Source organism: Ovis canadensis, chromosome 9, assembly GCF_042477335.2.
Source record: "Ovis canadensis isolate MfBH-ARS-UI-01 breed Bighorn chromosome 9, ARS-UI_OviCan_v2, whole genome shotgun sequence".
NCBI lineage: Eukaryota > Metazoa > Chordata > Mammalia > Artiodactyla > Bovidae > Ovis > Ovis canadensis.
In genome coordinates, this window is record NC_091253.1 from 83,024,250 (window position 1) to 83,046,038 (window position 21,789).

At 36.7% G+C, this 21,789-nt stretch overlaps 1 protein-coding gene across 2 annotated transcripts in view; it reads left to right on the top strand.

The window, feature by feature from the left end:
- The window catches only part of LRP12 (LDL receptor related protein 12), an 86,686-nt gene that overhangs the window by 21,657 nt on the left and 43,240 nt on the right, over positions 1 to 21,789 (top strand). The window contains exon 2 of one of the 2 annotated variants that reach the window (XM_069600396.1): positions 18,181 to 18,237. The exons of the other annotated variant lie outside the window; for it this stretch is intronic. Coding sequence (XP_069456497.1) covers positions 18,181 to 18,237 — 57 coding nt within the window. The remainder of the gene's footprint in view (positions 1 to 18,180; positions 18,238 to 21,789) is intronic. 2 annotated transcript variants of the gene reach the window in all.

Genomic DNA, 21,789 nt, shown 5'->3' on the forward strand with positions numbered 1-21,789 from the left:
AAGGCTCTTTTCCTGCAGTCAAATACAAATACATTAAGAATCATTTATCTTTGTTATTATTGCAGAAGCAACGCTGTTTCTATTTGTGTGCTTTAGTCTGTGCATAAATGCCATAGTGCTATTAGTGACATCAGCAAGAATAAGAAAAGTTGCAGCTACATATCCATCTTCTCATTATTGAATCTCATATATAAGAACATTTTTCAAAGTGACCTGTTGCTATGGAAGAGAACAATGACTATGTTTCAGTGTGTGTATTAAGTGGTAGTTCTTGTACTGTTTTGTCAATAATATTAAGAAAAAAGATATCATCTGTAATTGTTTTTAATTATTTTTATGAAGAAAAAACCTGAAACCATAGCTGTAGAATTTTATGTTGTATTAATTTTTTTCAGAAGGTAACGTTTTAGTTCATAGTATCAATACATGTGAGTTAAAATACAAAAGTAATATATGCTTTAATAAGTCAAACATTATAGAAATGTATCAAGAATGAAAGCCAATCATCTCTGTCCCCCCTTCTTTCTACTTTGGGGCTGTGGTTAAGGGAGTAGAGTAATCATTGTTAGTAGGTTTTCTTTGTATCTTAACATATGTTTTTCTGGCATATAACTCGGACTCACAAAATGCACCAGAGGTCACAATTTCAAGTGTTGACAAAGACCAGGAAAGTAACACAAGTTAACTTAGATGGTGTAGGATCAATGCCAGATGGCAATATAAAGTAATGGGGCTGTTGGATATCTAAAAAAAAAAAACCTAATGCATACTTCTACTGAAGGAAACAAGCTCAGTAGATTTGTATGCATGAATACTTGTAGATAGTTACAGATTTTTTTTCAAGGGAAGTCAAGAAATTCAGTATCTTTTAATTAAAACTCTATTTTAAACACTGGAATTAGGTAGTCCTGGCTTTGAGTCTGTCTCTACCATCTACTAGTTTAAAGAAACTTGCACAGTTTACCTGATGAGTCAGTTTCCTCATCTGTAATATGGGGATAACAGTATCCTTAAAGTTTTAGGAAGAAGGTTAAATAGTATCTTGGTGTCAGTGCAATGCCTAATACTTACAAATGATGACCTTATAAATGCCTGTGACCATACATTGTCTAGGTGTAGAGTGTAGAAAAGGGATTCACCAGAGAGCCTATTGGGGTAATGGAGATGTGTGTCTTGATTGTGGTAGTGATTGCAGTACCATATATGCTTGTTAGAACTCATCGAACTGTATACTTTGGAATTAGTGAATCTTTTGCATGTAAATTATGCTCATCAAAGTTGCTTTTAAAAATATAACTGCCTTTCCCTTCTGTCTGTACTTCAACTTCATCAACTATTAAAATAGAGTTGACATCAAAAATCCAACATTTTTATCACCTGGCTTCTACGGTCCCTTCCCAACCCCATTCATAGGCCATCCCCACATTGCAAAAGATTTTTCCTGTTGGAAAGTCAGGAAGAAAGAAAGAAAAAAACACCTTTTTTTGTTGCACTTTACTCCTGTACTAAGGTGACCATGTACTGGATTTATCTGTCTGGGTACTGTGCCTGATACATCATTTGAGTAAAACAAACCACTAGGCACTTTGCAAAAGCATTATAATATAATCAACAAACTACATAGTTCAGTAATAAACTATGAAGTTTAGTAAACCAAGAAGAAAAATTAGAAGCAAAAGCAATATACTTGTTGTTTCCTTAAATGAGAGTAAAATACATAAGTAGCAGCACACAGTGTGTATGTGAATGTGTATATATCCTTTAAAAACTCATCCCAAGTCATTCTTTGAGGCCAGTAATACCCTGATGCCAGAAAAAGGAAACTACAGACCAACTTTCCTTATGTAGATGCAAAAATCCTCTTAATAAAGTGCTGGTAAACCAAATCCAGCAATATATAAGTAGGATTGTAAACTGTTACCAAATGAATTCTTCCCAGGAATGTGAGGTTCAACATAGGACGATCCATGTGATATACCATGATAGAATAAAGGACAAAAATTACAGAGTCATCTCAGTAGACACAAGCAATTGACAGTAACCAGTACTGTTTTATAATAAAAATACTTTAAAAATTAGGAATGAAAAGGAACTTCCTCAGCCTGAAAAAAACAGCATTTATGAAAAACCCACAGCTAACAACATACTTAACAGTAAAAGACTGAAATATTCTAAGACCAGGAGTAAGACAAAGATGTCCATTTGCTGTCACTACTTCTATTCATCATTGTATTGGAGGTTCTAGGCAGGAGAAATAGGCAAGGGAAAAAGGCATCTTAATTAGAAGGGGAGAAGTAAAGCTATCTCTGTCTATAGATATAACATACTTGTGTGTAAAAATCCTAAGGAATTCATAAATGCCCATAAGAGGTAATAAATTCAGCAAGATTGCAGAATATAAGAAAAATGGTTCTTATACACTAGCAATGAACAACTGAAAATCAAGTTAAGAAAATTTGATTAGCAATAGCATGAACAAGAATAAAATACTTCAGAATAAATGTAACAAAATGTAAAACTAATACTCAGAAACTACCAAATATTGTGGGAAAAATTAAAGAATATCTAGTAAATGGAAAAGGTCACTTTTCATTCCAGTCCCAAGGAAGGGGAATGCCAAAGAATGTTCAAACTACTGCATAATTGGGCTCATTTCACAAGCTAGCAAAGTAATGCTCAGAATTCTCTAAGCTAGGCTTCAGCGGTACATGAACCAAGAACAGCCAGATGTTCAAGCTGGATTTAGAAAAGGCAGAGGAGCCAGAGATCAAACTGCCAGCATCCTTTGGATCACAGAAAAAGCAGGAGAATTCCAGAAGAATATCTACTTCTGCTTCACTGACGATGTAAAGCCTTTGACTATGTGGATCACAGCAAACTGGAAAATTCTTAAAGAGATGGGAATACCACACCACCTTACCTGCCTCCTGAGAAATCTGTATGCAGATCAAGAAGCAGCAGTTAGAAGTGGACATGGAACAATGGACTGGTTCAAAATGGGGAAAACAGTATGTCAAGGCTGTATATTGTCACCCTGCTTATTTAACTTATATTCAGAGTTCATCATGCAGAATGCTGGGCTGGATAAAGCACAAGCTGGCACCAAGATTACTGGGAAAAATATCAATAACCTCAGATATGCAGATGACACCACCCTTATGGCAGAAAGCAGAGAGGAACTAAAGAGCCTTTCAATAAAGGTGAAAGCGGAGAGTGAAAAAGCTGGCTTCCAATTCAACATTGAAAGACGAAGATCATGGCATCTGGTCCCATCACTTCATGGCAAATAGATGGGGAAATAATGGGAACACTGACAGACTTTATTTTCTTGGGCTCCAAAATCATGTGGACAGTGACTGTAGCTGTGAAATTAAAAGACGTTTGCTCCTTGGATGAAATGACAAACCTAGACAGCATATTAAAAAGCAGAAACATAACTTTGCTGACCAAGGTCCATATAGTCAAAGGTATGGTTTTTCCAGTAGTCATGTATGGATGTGAGAGTTGAACCATAAAGAAGGCTGAATGCCCAAGAATTGATGCTTTTGAACTATGGTATTGAAGAAGACTCTTGAGAGCCCCTTGGACTGCAAGGAGATCCAACCACTCCATCCTAAAGGAAAGCAATCCTGAATATTCACTGGAAGGACTGATGCTGAAGCTGAAGCTCCAAAACCACCTGATGTGAAGAGCCAACTCATTGGAAATGACCCTTTTGCTGGGAAAGATTGAAGACAGGAGATGGGGATGACAGAGGATGAGATGGTTGCCTGGCATCCGTGACTCAATCACTTGAGTTTGAGCAAGCTCGAGGGGACGGTGAAGGACTGGGAAGCCTGGCATGCTGCAGTCCATGGGGTCACAAAGAATTGGACGTGACTGAGTGACTGAACAACAAGAAGTACATGGAAAGATGTCCATCATATTTATGTATCTGAAGAATTAATATTGTTAGGAATTAGTATTCTCTATACTCCCCCCGTTGATCTACAGATTCAACACAATCTATACTAAAATTTCAACTGGCTTTGCAGAATTGACAAGCTGATTTTAAAATTCATTTAGAGGAAATTATCTGTTGGTCCAGTGGTCGGGACTCTGCACTTTCATTGCTGAGGGCTGGGTTCAATCCTGGGTTGGGGAACTAAGATTCTACAAACTGTATGTCATGGCCAAATAAATTAATTAAATTATTGATAAATTGATTTAGATAGTTGATTCAGAATAGCCAAAATAATCTCAAAAAAGAACAAAATTGGAATACTCATACTTCCCAATTTCAGAAGCTATAGTATCAATACAGTATCAAGCTACAGTAATGAAAAGTGTGTGGTACTGCTGCTACTGCTACTGCTAAGTCGCTTCAGTTGTGTCCAACTCTGTGCAACCCTATAGACGGCAGCCCACCAGGCTCCCCCGTCCCTAGGATTCTCCAGGCAAGAACACTGGAGTGGGTTGCCATGTCCTTCTCCAATGCATGAAAGTGAAACGTGAAAGGGAAGTCGCTCAGTCGTGTCTGACTCTTAGCGACCCCATGGACTGCAGCCCACCAGGCTCCTCTGTCCATGGGATTCTCTAGGCAAGAGTACTGGAGTGGGGTGCCATTGCCTTCTCCGGTGGTACTAGCATAAGGGTATATATTTTAGATATTTTAGATCAGTGGTACAGAATTGAAAATCGAGCAGTAAATAATTATATTTATAGCCAACTGACGTTCAACACAAGTGCCAGGATAATTCACTGGGGAAAACTTTAATATTTTCATCCAGTTGTGAGAAAGCTGGTTATCCACATGCAAAAGAACGAATGTGACCCTTTTTTCACACTGTACACAACGGTTAACTCAAAATGTACCAGAGACCAAATATAAGTGCTAAAACTGTGACACGCTTAGAAATAAACAGGAGTAAATCTTTATGATCTTGAAATACAAAATGGATTCTTGAATAGGACTCCAGAACACTAGCAACAAAAATAGACTAATTGAATTGTCTCAGAATCAGAAAATACCTGTACTTCAAACACTTATTTCAACATCAAAAAACATCTTTACATCAGGAAAGTGGAAAATTAAACTACAGAATGGGAGAAAATATTTGTGAATCACATATCTGATAAGGGATTAATATGCACAATATGTAAAAACTCTCACAACTCAACAAAAACAAAAAGACGATTCAGCTAATTAAGAAATGAGCAAAGGATTTGAATAGATGTTTCTCCAAAGAATATGTTTACATCCCCAATAAACACATGAAAAGAACCTCAACATCATTACTCATTAGGGAAATGTAAGTGAAACCACAGTGAAATATCACTTCACACCCACCAGAATAACTGTAATAAAAAGACAAGAAAAAAATAATGTTGAAGATATGGGGAAATTGGGACCGTGACATATGGCTGTTGGGAATGTAAAATTGCACAGCCATTTGGAAAAAAGTTTGGCATTTGCTCAGAAAGATAAGCATAGAATTTTCAAAAAGACCCAGCAGTTCCACTCTATGAATATACTCAAGAGAACTGAAAACATGTCTGCACACAAGCTTGTATATATATCCATAGCAGTATTCACAAAAAGTGGAAACAACCCAGATGTCTACCAGCTGATGAATGGATTAGCCCAATGTGATTTATCCATATGATGGAATACTATTGGGCCATAAAAAAGAATGAACTACTGATTCGTGGCACAACATGGATTACCCATGAAAACATTATGCATGATGAAAGAAACCAGACACATAAGATCACATATTGTATGGTTCCATTTATATGAAATGTTTGTAATAGGAAAACCCCATAGAAACAAAAACTAGATTAGTTAATGTAGGAGCTGGAAGAAAACAAAAAGAGGAATAACTGTTAATAGGTACACATTTTCTTTGGGGTTGATGGAAACATTCAGGTATGAGACAGAAGTGATGGTTGCACAACTTTTTGAATATAATTTTAAAAACCACAATGGTACACTTTAAACGATGAATTAGATGTTGCGTGAACTATATGTTAGTAAATCTCATTGGAAATATAGGTGGATAATTCTCATTTTTCCTGGATTTCTGAATCCATTCAAACCTTCTTATTTACTCTTGTGAAACACAGAAGTCACAGGTAGGAACCTTTGAACCCATATAGTCTTTAACTGAGTCCCTTTCTAGTTTGTTTTGTGAGTTCTTACATCAATGCTTCAAGCTGTTTTACAATAAAGATTATTTCCATCTGCGTGAACATGGTCACTGAGGTTACTCAGCAGTGGGGTTCATAGCTGTCTTGCATGTTCTTTCAGGGATATGATTCATCCTCTGAATACAGGTAACTTGTGTTTGTTTAGTATTTGTTCTTTGACTAATAGTTCATTGTCATCATGCCCTTATTTGAAGATATTTCCAGCACAAAATCTTACTAACATAGGGAGCCTAAACATAAAATAATGAATTCCCAAATGTCTTTTAATGTGCTTTGAAAATTAGAATGTTTATTTCCATAAAAAATAATGTTGTAAATGATCATCATTATTATTTTAAGTAGCAGGTAGGTTCAGGCCAGTTCATAAACGTCTATTAAATCCATAATGAATGCCTACAATTAAAAAGCTATAGAAATAATAGTTTTAGAATACCAGTAATTAAATAAAGCAGGAAAATAAGCTCTGTCTCCAAGGGATTTCTTAACCTCTTTTTGCACAAAATGTCTCATTATAAATATTCGTTAGACACCATGGAGCCTGTTTTCAAAAGAATGTTCTGAGTTTTCTATACACTTTTAAGGCATTCACAAACATCTTTGTTTAGCCATGACCTGGGAAAAGTGTGTTTATTACTCTGCTTGGACTGCCTTATCAAAATACCAGAGACTGGGTAGCTTAAACAACGCAAATTTATTTTCTTACAGTTCTGGATGCTAGAAGTCCAAGGTCAAGGTGCTGTCAGGGTTGGTTTCTGATGAGGTTCCTGTTCCTGGCTTGCAGTGTCCATCTCACTGTATCCTCACATGGTCTGTTCTCTTTGCACAAATAAAGAGATATCTGATAGGTTTTCTTAAAGAAACAGTCTTATCAGATTAGGTCCCCACCCTTGTGACTTCTTTCAACCTTAATTATCCCCTTGAAGGCCATATCTCCAAATATAGTCACATTGGGCCTTTGGGGTTCAACATATTAATTTTGATGGCACATTTCAGTCCGTAACAGTGTACTTTCTCTATACCTTATTTGACCAGGTAGAAATGACTGTATTAAAATCACTAAAAAAAAAAAATGAGATTGGGAGACTTCCCTGGTGGTCCAATGGTTATGAATCCACCTGCCAGTGCAGGGGACATGGATTTAACCCCTGGTCTGGGAAGCTCTCGCATGCCATGGGGCAGCTAAGCCCATGCACCACCACTGCTTAGCCTGCACGCAGAGCCCACACATCCTGGAGCCCATGCTCTGCAGTAAGGGAAGCCACTGCAGTGAGAAGGCCACACATCAGAAGAGCAGCCCCCCACTCACCACTAGAGAAAGCCCACATGCCGCGATGAAGACGAGGGCAGCCATAAATAAATAAATAAAATTTAAAAAAAAATTTAGATTGGGCAGAATCAGAGCTTAAGACCTAAATATTCTAAAGTAATTTAGACCAAAAAAAAGTGCCTCCACAACATGAAAATCTGGAAAGAAAGTCTGGGGAGATTATTAAGATCTCAAAAATTTCTGGTTATTGAAATCACAAATTCCCAAAAAGGAATGAATGGCAGAAAAAAACTGAGGAAATTAAGTGATTCCTCAATGACTTGACTAATTAAGAACATGTTCCCAAGATAAAAAGGATATATAATAACCAAAAATAAAAGCATTACTATTAGTAATATAGAGAAAACACAAGATTGAGTTCAGCAAAAATACCAAGGACAACGAAGCAGCCTTTTCAACATTTCTTTGTAGAATAAAGAATAACAGAATATAAGTCTGTTACTTTGACAGATGGTGTAATACTGGTGATGTTTATGTCCCCTCTGTCAAATATACTACTCTTCACACTGAAAGGGTAAGAGTAATTGTATCTGAGAGTCTTCTTGGAGGACACAGGTACAAAGATTATAGGAGTTCATCCAGAGACTCTGAATGACTTAACGAGTTCTGACTTAGGTGGTAAAATACTCCAGGGAATGAGAGAAGGAAAGAAAGATCTGATGATTGGAAAACAGAACTGCAGTTTTGATTTTCCAAAATGGGGTAAGAAGGTTGAGAGTTCTGCAAACCAGCAGTTACTGATATTGGCTCTAGGGAAGATCATAGAAAATAAAAGAATACCCGGGAAAAGAAATCTACAAGCCATATGAATTTGGTTAGAACAGTGTTACCAGAACCTTATTTTCTTTACAGATTGGTAGTAGAAATGTCAGAGGCAAGTGTTACTCACTTCTAGAAGGGTATAACAAATTCTCTTACACCCTTTGCACAAGTTAGAAAAATTTCATCTGGGTACTAGAACAACATCTAATACAATAATCATCCTAACTAGAAACAACTACTTCTTTTAAATTCTTATGGTTGGCTTTTTGCATCCTTTAGTGACTAACACACACAAAAAAAGGAATTTGAATGAAAAGGAGTGAAGATCGTTTAAGAGACTTATGGACAGCATCAAGCAGACTGATACACGCATTAGTAAATTGTGAAAAGAGAAAGATGATCTGAAAAGCAGCAAGACGAAACTTGTTACGTGCAAGCAAATCCTCATAAGACTACTAGCAGAAACTTTGCAGGCCAAAAGGGAGTAGCATGCTATATTCAGAGTGCTGAAAGAAAAAAAAAAAAACCCAACTGCCAACCACGAATAGTTTACCTGGCAAAGTTGTTCTTCAGAATTAAAGGAGGGGGTAAAGAGTTTTCCAGAGAAACAAAAGCTGAAGGACTTCACCACTATACCACCTCACAAGAAATGTTAAAAGGAACTTCTCCAAGTTGAAATGAAAGGATGATAATAGAAAAGATAATAAAAGTATAAATCTCACTGGTAAAGGTAAATATATAGTTAAATTCAGAATACTCAGATGTATTGGTAGTAAATCACTTATAACTCTAGTATGAAGGTTTAAAAGCAAAAGTATTAAAATAACTGTGACTAATTTATCATGAATACTCAGGGTGAATAGATACAAATTGTGACATCAAAAATATAAAAGGGAGGTAGTAAAAATGTAGAGCTTTGGTATGCATTCAAAGTTAACAGCTTAAAATAGACTGTTATATTTAAGCCTCATAAGAACAACAAAGCAAAAACCTATGGTAGGTACACAAAAGAGAGAAAGCTTATCAGACCACCACAGATCATCACCAGATCACAAAGAAGAAAGTAAGAGATTAAAAAAAAGGAACAAAGGAATTACTGAAAAAACTAGAAAACAGTTAACAAAATGCTATTAGTAAGTCCACTTTGGATTTCTTTCTTTTTTTGTTGGTTAGAACTACCTGGAGAAAGCTAGTCTGTTATCCATTGCTTCATCAGGACCAGCAGCAGGAGTTCTGTGTTTGAGGTTTTAAAAATCTTTCTTTGTTGCTATTAAAAATTGTATCTTCTCTATCTTCTGACTGGCTGTTGCTTGTTTCTATAAAGATGTTTTATTTTTGTATGCTTATTTTATATCTTGCTACTTTACTAATTTATCGCATGTTTTATAATTTTGCTCTTGACTGTCTTGGGTTTTTCAAGTACATATACAATCATATCAGATACAGATAGATGTTGTTTTACCTCTTTTCCAGTCCTTATGCCTATAATTGTCTTTTTTGTGTAATTGCACTGGATTGATATCATGGCTAATATGATGGGTGTTCCTATCTTCCATTCCCATTTTTAGTAGAAAAGCCTCCAAAGCTTCCTACCTGAGTAAGAAGGTTGCTAATTTTATTTTGGTTTTATATTGTTTACTTTTGTTTCATATATTTTAAATTATTTTCTCAGTAGATAATCAACTCTGGTGGCAAAGACTATGCCTTTTACTTATATATCGTCAACCTACTGTTGATTTGTTTATTTGATCAGATTTGGACTAAGTATCTCCTATTGTGTGTTGGGTTCTGTGCTAGTCACTGGGTTACAAAACAGAACAAACCCAGCTATGTCCCAGCACCCTCCCACCTTCCCCCACCTTGATTAAGGTCACACATCAGACATTACACAGATAATACAAGTGTGATAAGTTTTCAGAAAGTGACAGTACTATAGGAGCCTGTTAACAGAATAACCTAACCTACTACAAGGGAAACCCACTCCGTTGTTCCTTGCCTGGAGAATCCCAGGGACAGGGGAGCCTGGTGGGCTGCTGTCTCTGGGGTCGCACAGAGTCGGACACAACTGACTTGACTTGGCAGTTGGCAGTATGAGGGAATTAGGAGATACCTTCCTAAAAAATTAGTATGTTAAAGTCCAAAGGCAAAAGACACAACTGACTCTTTTCTAAGGGAAATCTAATATTTCTGGAAAGATCTTAGAGATGGAGTGGAAAAGTGAATCATAAGAGAGGAAACTTGGAGTAGTTGGGAAGGCTCCTACTTTGGAGAGTTTGCTAAGCCGGATTTATAATTTTAAATTTTTGTTTAAGTAAAGTAGAATAGAAGCGATGTTTGCTTTGGAGGTATATATATATGTATGTACATATTTTGATGTTTGATACTTCTTCTCACTGCACAGTGAAAACAGGATTGTAGGATGCTGGTCATATAAGTGACTTGTAACTGCTGCTCATTAACTTTTAAACCAGTGATCTTCCCCCATGCAAATTGGAGTAGCTGTGGCAGGTGGGTTTTAACTCTGAAAGTTAAGAAGTTAAGTACTGTTTATTTTGCAAGTAGGTATATTCATGTCTGCATTCTTTTTTTTTTTTAAGTAAGGAGCACAAACTTTTTAATGACTGTGAATTTGAATTTTTAATCCATCCAATTACTTGCTTTTTTAAAAAAAATTACTAAATTGCTATAGGCTGGTTTTCTTGCCTTAAAGTGAACTGCTTTTTTAAGGATAAGTTGAGGGAAGCCTTGTGAGGCACTTAAGGTGTGTCTGGCATGTATCTGTCACATCTTAGCAGTATTTATTAGCTAAAAGAATAAGGATAGGAAGAAAGATACAAATCAACAAGGATGGAGAGACCATAAATTAAGACATTCTCTAAATGATATTCTGTTTATGCAGGTGAGTAAATCTTAGGAGAAATTGTTTAATTAGGTTCATGAATAAAATAAATAGTAAAGCTAAGGTTTGATTCCACAGAGTCTGGTTCCAGAGCTCAAATTCATCATTCTGTGTTCTCTTTTCCTAAAACAGTACATATCTCTTTTAGAAGATTCTCTCTTGTATTGAAGAAATTACAGAACCATATTTTAGCTTGGTAAGAAGAATTATAAGTGGAACCAATTGTCTTTGGAATTTGGTCAATACGAATGAAAAAAAATTAAATCTTAAAAATTATTTCCTTATTTAAGTGATAATTAAACTTTTTCTTGTTTTCTAGAAGTTCTAGCTAATTAGCTGGTCCACTAATTAATTAATCAGTTGCTAGGTGGCCCAGTAATAAAGAATCCACCTACCAAGGCAGGAGGTGCAAGAGACACCAGTTCGATCGGTGGGTCAGGAAGAGCCCCTGGAGGAGGAAATGGCAACCCATCCAGTGTTCTTGCTTGGAAAATTCCATGGACAGAGGAGCCTGGTGGGCTGCAGTCCACGGGGTCGCACAGAGTTGGACATGACAGAGCATGTGCCCACATACACATACAATGTATGGCTGTGAAGTAATGTTTTACCAGACTATGTATTATTCCAGTGTATAGCCACTTTAAAGGGGTGACTTACGTGTGAATGTCTTGCATGGTCGCACTGTAGTTGCAATGAGGAGGTGGTGTGTGTACAACCTCAGATGTATGGGGTTTTCTTCTCTTGGGTGTTGGGGGCTGGGCATTAGGGGAAATATAATGAGCTTTGTATTAACAAAGCAATTTGGGGCAGTGCTCTCAGCTTATAACATGTGTTTTGTAAGTGGCATTTTTGTAAAAATGGCAAGTGTACCTCAATTAAGCAGCCTACTTATTTCATGTGATGCTTAGAGTAGGAAATATCTAGTATAATGTAATCCTCAAAAAAGGGATAGTTGTTTGATGTTACCAGAATTATCATTTTTTTTCAGCTTTTAAATAGGACTGTTTTTAAATTAGAGTAAATTTATGGGGAGTTGGTAGTATGTTTTATGACTTAAAGTATTGTTATGTTGGTTTTGAAAATCAATAATACTTCTGAAATTATATTTCATACAATATAAGATTTGTTTATTTAGAATGATGGGAAATGAACTATATGTATTCTATTTTTTGGATAATATGAATAAGTTTTTTTAAAGAAATCTGTGCCTGTTGTATTAAATTCGGTCAATGCTGAAGTACACAAAGCAGGTCTTCCTGTTTAATTTCAGTTTGTGTATACCCTTAGACACACACACATATATATGTATGTGTGTATATATATACACACACACATGCATTCATATATCTTACGCTTATACAAACATATGCATTAACTATATATACATCATTTAAAAATTAAAATTAGATCATATTCTAATGTTATTCTGAAGCATATTTAACTTAGTAGGTGTATCTTTTCACGTGAGTACATATAGAATTAGGCTTCCCTTGTAGCTCAGTTGGTAAAGAATCTGCCTGCAATGCAGGAGACCCAGGTTTGATTCCTGGTTTGGAAGATCGCCTGGAGTAGAAAATGGCAACCCACTCCAATATTCTTGCCTGGAGAATCCCATGGACAGAGGAGCCTGGAAGGCTACTGTCCATGGAGTCGCAAGAGTTGGCCATGACTTAGTGACTAAACCACCACCACGTATAGAATTAATTTGGTTTATTGAATATTTTATTGTAAGGCTGTTTTAATTTGTTCATTTACATGCTGATGGGGATATAGATTAAATTCTGTTTTTTTTCTACTAAAAGAATTCTTCTAAACCCTGTAAGATAGGTATTATCTGCTCTGTTTTAAAGATGAAATTAAGACACCAAGAGGTTATGTAACTTGCCCTAAATTGCACAGCAAGTAAATATTGGAGCTGGTGTTAGAATCCTGGCAATCTAGTCCAGAGCCCACAGTCTTGAATACTACATTGTTGCTGTTTTTCTTCTGCTTGTCTTTATTCTGTTTACTGAATTAGAATAAAAATTTAATGTATAAAATATATCTAATATTAAAACTCTCTGAGGATAATTTAATATGCTCCCTTAAGGGTATTTGAATCTTAGGGTCACAGATTACACAGCTTTAATTTGTAGTAGCTACTTTAGAAGTAGAAGGTTTAAACCCTACCTCTCAAATGTCAGTGAGCATTCAAATCACTGGGAGCAGGGGAATGATCTTGTTAAAATGTAAATTCTCATTCAGTAATCTGGGGTAGGGCCTGAGACTCTGCCTTTCTAATAAGTTCCCTGTAATGCCAGTACTGCTGATCTTCCTGTAAATAGCAAAGATTTAGGCAGTTTACACTGACCTTTAACAAATCTTGTTAGTTGTTTATTGAATCTATTTCTTATTTACTGTTTTGTTTATGCTACCAATTTTCATAAGTTGTACACATTAAAGAAATAATGTAAGAGCTTTCTAGTAGTTTCATTTCTGTGTCTGTATCATTTAATACTGCTGGGAAAAATGTGGCTTCTGTGGTACTAATGTTCAGTACTTATATAAATAACTGATCTGATTTATTTGTGTACTGAATACAACTTACACACCTATGCCACCATTTCCACTGGATCATTTTTAATGGAGGGAAATATAACATCTCTTTTTATTTTGAAGGCTGTAGTTGTAGCTGAACTAAGAAGGTTGTTTTATCACTATTATTCTTCAGTAATAATTAAAATATATTTTACATAGCTATAAAAATGAATTTCAGTTCAGTGCTGTGTGTCTGGCACTTTTGTTGTTCATTTGCTAAATCATGTCTCACTGTTTGCAACCCCATGGAGTGTAGCACACCAGGCTCCTCTGTCCTCACTATCTCCTGGAGTTTGCTCAAGCTCACATCCATTGAGTTGGTGATGCCATCTAACCATCTAATTATCTGCTCCCCCTTCTCTTTTTGCCTTCAGTCTTTCCCAGCATCAGGGTCTTTTCCCATGAGTCAGCTCTTTGCATCAAATGGCCAAAGTATTGGGCCTTTAGCATCAGTCCTTCCAGTGAATATTCAGGGTTGATTTCCTTTAGAATTGACTGGTTTGATCTCCTTGCAGTCAACAGGACTCTTCAAGAGTCTTCTCCAGCACCACAATTCAAAGGCATCAGTTCTTCAGCACTCAGCCTTCTTTATGGTCCAATTCTTACATCCATACATGACTACTGGAAAAACCATAGCTTTGACTTTTTGGACCTTTGTTAGCAAAATGATGTCTGTGCTTTTTAATAAGCTGTCTAGGAGGTTTGTCATAGCTTTTCTTCCAAGGAGCAAACATCTTTTAATTTCATGACTGTAGTCACCATCTGCAGTGAGGGAGCCCAAGAAAAATGTCACTGCTTCCACTTTTTCCCCTTCTAATTGCCATGAAATGATGGAATCAAATGCCATGATCTTAGTTTTTTGAGTGTTGAGTTTTAAGCCAGCTTTTTCACTCTCTTTCACCTTCATTAAGAGACTGTTTATTTCGTCTGTACTTTCTGTCACTAGAATAGTGTCATCTGCATATCTGAGATTGTTGCTATTTCTCCCGACAGTCTTGATTCTAGCTTGTGATTCTTCTAGCCCAGAATTCGTATGATGTACTCTGCATATAAATTAAATAGACAGGGTGACAATATACAGCCTCAATGTATTCCTTTCCCAATTTGGAACCAGTCCGTTGTCCCATGTCTGGTTCTAACTTTCTTCTTGACCTGCATACAGATATCTCAGGAGGCAGGTAAGGTGGTCTGTTACTCCCAACTCTAAGAATTCTCCACAGTTTGTTGTGATCCACACAGTCAAAGGCTTTAGTGTAGTCAATGAAGAAGAAGTGATGTTTTTCTGGAAACCCCATTGCTTTCTCCATGACCCAACAAATGTTGGCAGTTTGATCTCTGGTTCTTCTGCCTCTTTGAAACCCAACTTGTACATCTGAAAGTTCTCAGTTCATGTACTGCTGAGGCCTAGCTTGAAGGATTTTTAGTATTACCTTCCTAGCATGTGAAATGAGTGCAGTGGTAGAGTAGTGTGAACATTGTTTGGCATTGCCCTTCTTTGGGCTTGGAATGAAAACTGACCTTTTTGGGTCCTATGTATCAGGTACTTAATTGCCATGATTTCATTTCATTGTCTTGGCCCTCCCATGGCCTCCCTTCCTTCATTAGCTCTTTGAGTACCTGCTCTATTCTGGGAACTGTGCATACAGTGGTGAGGCAGGTGAACACAGGTTCTGCCATCCTAGTGCCTTCAGTTCAGTCTCTCAGTCATGTCCGTCTCTTTACCCCATGAACCACAGCACACCAGGCCTCCCTGTCCATCACCAACTCCCAGAGTCCATGTAAACCCATGTCCATTGAGTTGGTGATGCCATCCAACCATCTTATCCTCTCTTGTCCCCTTCTCCTGGCCCCAATCCCTCCCAGCATCAGAGTCTTTTCAGATGAGTCAGCTCTTCTCATTAGGTGGCCAAAGTATTAGAGTTTCAGCTTCAAAATCAGTCCTTCCAGTGAACACCCAGGGTTGATCTCCTTTAGGATGGACTGGTTGGATCTCCTTGCAGTCCAAGGGACTCTCAAGAGTCTTCTCCAACACCACAGTTCAAAAGTATCAATTCTTCGGCACTCAGCTTTCTTTATAGTCCAACTCTCATATCCATACATGACCACTGGAAAAACCATAGCCTTGACTAGACGGACCTTTGTTGACAAAGTAATGTCTCTGCTTTTGAATATGCTATCTAGGTTGCTCATAACTTTCCTTCCAAGGAGTAAGCATCTTTTAATTTCATGGCTGCAGTCACCATCTGCAGTAATTTTGGAGCCCAGAAAAAGTTAGCCACTATTGCCACTGTTTCCCCATCTATTTGCCATGAAGTACTGGGACCAGATGCCGTGATCTTAGTTTTCTGAATGTTGAGCTTTAAGCCAATTTTTTCACTCTCCTCTTTCACTTTCATCAAGAGGCTTTTAGTTCTTCTTCACTTTCTGCCATAAGGGTGGTGTCGTCTGCATATCTGAGGTTATTGATATTTCTCCCGGCAATCTTGATTCCAGCTTGTGCTGCCTCCAGCCCAGCATGTCTCATGATGTACTCTTAAGTTAAATAAGCAGGGTGACAATATACAGCCTTGACATACTTCTTTTCCTATTTGGAACCAGTCTGTTGTTACATGTCCAGTTCTAACTGTTGCTTCCTGACTTGCATACAGATTTCTCAAGAGGCAGGTCAGGTGGTCTGGTATTCCCATCTCTCTCAGAATTTTCCACAGTTTCTTGTGATCCACACAGTCAAAGGCCTTGGCATAGTCAATAAAGCAGAAATAGATGTTTTTCTGGAACTCTCTTGCTTTTTCCATGATCCAGCGGATGTTGGCAATTTGATCTCTGGTTCCTCTGCCTTTTCTAAAACCAGCTTGAACATCTGGAAGTTCACGGTTCACGTATTGCTGAAGCCTGGCTTGGAGAATTTTGAGCATTACTTTACTAGCGTGTGAGATGCGTGCAATTGTGCAGTAGTTGGAGCATTCTTTGGCATTGCCTTTCTTTGGGATTGGAATGAAAACTGACCTTTTCCAGTCTTGTGGCCACTGCTGAGTTTTCCAAATGTGCTGGCATATTGAGTTCAGCACTTTCACAGCATCATCTTCCAGGATTTGAAATAGTTTAACTGGAATTCCATCACCTCCACTAGCTTTGTTCATAGTGATGCTTCCTAAGGCCCAGTTGACTTCACATTCCAGGATGTCTGGCCCTAGGTGAGTGATCACACCATCGTGATTATCTGGGTCGTGAAGATCCCCCTTAGTGCCTTGGGGGATGCTAAACAGTAATCAAGGAACCACAGAAATGTGGTGGTTTAAAAGATAAACTATTAATTATAATATTTATTATTATCTTCACTTTTTGAACCCTCAAAGAGAATTCTGCTTTTGTCATTGAAGTTTCTCCCACCTAGCTTCCTCTGGACCTGCCCTGCACTAGGGAGAATGCTTTATCAGCTGGAAATTGACCTAATGCATAGACAGAGACAAAACTTTGAAAGTAAACATGAGCAACTTGTAGAAGAAAAGTAGAGGTAGAGGGAAATCATTCATAATACAGCTAAATGAAATTTTTAAGAATAATACCTGAGGGACTCTGTTTACTCATTTAAAGGAGTAAATAGTTTCTACTTTAAAAGGAGTCTTTTTGCGCACTATTTTTCTAGCTGACACTTGGTAACTGATTTCAGTTACTTGAATGCTTCCATGTGCCCACTTTGTGGTAGGAGGTATAGAAAATCAGGATAATATTATGTCTCTACTCTAAAGACGATTGATTGAAAGTCTCTCAGTCTTGTCCAACTCTTTGTGACCCCATAGATTATACAGTCCATGGAATTCTCCAGTCTGGAATACTGGAGTGGTAGCCTTTCCCTTGTCCGGGGGATCTTCCCAACCCAGGGATAGAACCCAGGTCTCCTGCATTGCAGGAAGATTCTTTACCATTTGAGCCACAGGGGAAGCCCCTAAAGACAGTTAGAGTTGTTGATAGGAAAATGTTGACAGATTTAGAAGACAGTGCAATGCAAGACCTTCTTTTTTAAGTACCAACATGTATGACTGTAGCAATGAGCACATTGTGGACTGATTAAGCATGCTTTTAGAGAAATATTGTTCTAAAAAGTTTATGATTGTCCCTTTTCTAGTAATAGTACTAAGTTCTCTTTTGACTGTTCACTTGATAGACAATTCTTTCTGGTATTAATCACATCTGTATACTTGGCTTTTATATTACACTACTTTGTTGTGATTTCCAAAACACTTTGTTGTTCTTACTATGATTTGGGGCTTTATAGTATTGTTTTTAAGATTATTATGAGACTTTAATTTAGTTTCTGAATATTATAAGTAGCTCTAAGTACCTGTTTTTCTGTTGGAGGGAGAATCTGAAAATTTTTTAAAATTTTTATCTTGGAAATTAGTTTATTCATTATGTTTAATTTTAGGAAATGGTGCTCTTGCAGAACATTCTGAAAATGTGCATATTTCAGGAGTGTCAACTGGTAAGTCATTTTTTGTAATGTTTAAATTTCATGCATGACTTATATGGTAAATATTGAAAGTCACCTGGTATCTTATGAAGTGATATTTGGCTATAAAAATCATTACTGCTTTTTGCAGCATGTAATAAGGAAAGAACTGGAACATGGAGAAATTCTCACAAGATAAAATTGATACTTGCATGCCTGTGGGTTGATTATACTTTTCCAGACCGGACTGCATAATTATTTTTCTGTACAAACATTGAACCAAGAGAAAAGTTAGCTCAAGTTGAATTTGTGTTTTTTTTCCATACAAAGTTATATGAAATGAAATTTATTAAAATATAATTTTGAATGCTGTTCATAAATGTAATTTTGAACGCTGTTCATAGTATTGGAGCCTTAGAAATTAGCATTTTTTTCCTGACGTTTAGATGAAATGCTACTATACATGAAACTGTAGTACTTGAATGCACAATTTATATGTTACTAAAAAGCACCCCAACAACATTTTTGCGTCTATGAGATTCAGAAACTTGCTAAGGTAAATGCATTTTTCCATCCATTTAAATGCTTTTATTAATTAATAATTACTTAAGGGCCCATAACTATTAAAATGTTCATTCTTAAATAAATAATAAGGGCAAAGAACTATATTCAATATCTTCTAATAAACTAATAGAAAATAATCTATCACCTAAAATTAACACAGCATTGTAAATCAACTATAATTCAGTTAATTTTTTTTTATTCTTAGGTGATTTCTACAACTTTGATACCATTTTTACCTTATCAAGTACAGTTACTTGGAGAGCAGAATCTTTGATTTTCACATAAACTGAAACAGAGTTTCTCGCTATTATTCCTTATATTCTTAATGAGTTTTGTGTAGTTAAAAATATTGCACTTGGTGTGTTTGTCGGTTTACTGCTTGATTTCTTCATGTTTTCTTACAATTTTGTGGTTATTTTTTTCTCATTAAGCAAAACTGAAGGTTTTCTCTTTTGTTTTATATCTGACTTTATATTTAGAAAGTTAATAGACTTAACAAGTAGTCTAGGAGTTAGCCTGTGCCAGGCCAAACAGATCGACCGGTGTGGTTTCCTGAAAGTGAAAAATAGGTGCCTTTGCAGCCTATGTTAATTCTTCTACAGTGTGTTCCCCCATTTTCATATGCTTTCAAATATTATACAGTTGTGTATATCAAGTTAAAAAAGGTTTATTTAGGGTTGACCTTAATTTTCTCCCTTTTTCTACTTTGAATATCTACTGGGAATTGCGATGACTTTTCCAAGTTGTCACTATGAAGTAAGAAATTGTTTACGAATGTTTAATTTACACAGCCAAATGATTATTATCTAATTCAGTGATTTTCAGATTTTTTGGTCTCAGGACTCCTTGTAAACTTTTAACAATGTCAGGGACTGTATGTATTAGTCTACTCAGGCAGCTGCCATAACAAATTACCGTAGGCTGAGTGGCTTAAATAATAGATACTTAATTTCTCACAGTCTAGAGGCTAGCAGTCCAAGGTCAGGGGGCTGGAGGGATTGTTTTCTGATGAGACCTTTCTTCCTGACTTGCCGATGGTGCCTTCTCGTGTGTGCTTCTGTGTGTGCTCTCGGAGAAAATGAGGTACTCTGATGTCTCTTTCTCTTCTTTGTAAAGACCTCAGTCCTATAGGATTAGGGTCCTATCCTTATGAGTTACAGCCTGGCTTCCAAATACAGTCATATTTGAGGGTTAGGACTTTAGCAGATGAGTTTGGAAAGGTTGCAATTCATCCCATAACAAGGACTTCAAAGAGCTTATGTTTATATAGACTATAGCTACTGATACTTACTGTATTAGAAATTAAAACTGAGAAATTGTTTAAAAAGTTCTTCATTTACTTGCATATGAAAGTAGTAAATCCATGGTATCTTTACATCAATAACATAATTTTATTAAAAATGCATTTTCTAAAACAAGAACATCAGTAAGAAGAATGGTATTGCTTTACAGTTTTACAAACTTTAAAAATTGGCTTATAAAGGTGTACCTGGATTCTGACATCTGTGCACTCAGCCGTTTGTAACATGTTTCTTTGACAATATGAAGACAATCCAGCAGTACACCAATGTGTAATTTGAAGAGAGGAGTAGTTCCATAACATTTTTCAGATAATTGTGAGAATTCTTCTTTGATATAGTGCCAGAACTCAACAAGTGGTGGTTTCTTAAAGGTTAGTTGCAAATGGGATCTGAAACTGCATCAGTGAACTTTTGTTCCCTGTTTTACAAAAATCCAGTGACCATTCTTTCCCTTTAAAGGGTTTTTTTTTCACCATGCATGATTTTGTAATATGAGTTAGATATTTGAAAATATTGGTTGGCTGAGTTATATGGATTTATAACATAGGTTTATTTTCCCATAGTTCTGAAAGCTAAAAATCAAAAATTAAGGTATTAGCAGAGGTGGTATCTTCTGAGGCCCCTTTCTTTGGTTTTAGATGGCTGTCTTCTGTCTGTGTCTTCTCGCGGTCCTCACTCTGTGTATCTGTGTCATGACCTCCTTATTGGGACACCCATCACGTTAGATAGGGCCCACCCATGTGACTTCATTTTAATTTAGTTGCCTCTTTAAAGGTCTTGTCTCGAAATTCAGCCACATTCTGAGGTACTGGCAGTTCAGACTTGAGCATAGGAGTCTTAGGGGTGACACAGTTCAGTCTGTAACAAAATGAGTGTTTTAATTGAATGTATTTGTATATCGATAAATTAATTTCAGAGCCCAGTGAAACCTTATTAATGGCTTATTGTTTTTCCTGAAAGTTTGTCTTATAAAAGTCTTTCTTTTGTGGAAAGAGGAGATTAAGATGAAGTGTATCCCAATCATATCACTAAAAATATAAATGGATGCTCTCTCAAAACGTGAATTTGGATGTACAGGTTCATTGCAGTTTTTCTTTAGTCAGTATGGATCTATAGAAGGTGTAATGCTTGGTATAGGATAAGCCTTCTGAATTCCTTGTGTCCCTGGTTGAAATGAGAGCCCTTTCAGTGCTCTTATCAATGGGAAATTCGCTTTTGGAAGAATCTCTAAATGTAGGACTTGCTCTTTCTTGGGACCAGCAAGCAGCAAAAGTGATGAGGTGGCTCAGTGTTCTGTGGAGCTGCCTGCTTCTGCTCTTCACCTGCTCTTGTCACCTCTGCTGCTTTATTTGACAGTGCTTAGCGCCTTAGCTCATTCCTTGTTTACTTTCTGGAAGTTTTAATGACATTTTTGAAGAATTTTAACTTACGTGCTGTAGTATTTTCAGGTAATTTATCACCGAGATCAGGACATTTTGAAAGCAAAAGGATACACTGTTTTCAATATACTGATACCACAAGCAAACCAGAACTATCCTAGACAATTTGGAATGTACAGTCACCCTAACTATAATGAATTAAATTCATTCAGCTTGTATTAAACACCTGATATGTACCTTGTGCTGAGAAGGATGGGAGTAAGCAGTAAGTAAAAATATTCCTTCCCAACTGAGCAGGCTCATCTGCTGCTCAAGCCAAGGCCTCCTCTGCCCACTCTTGC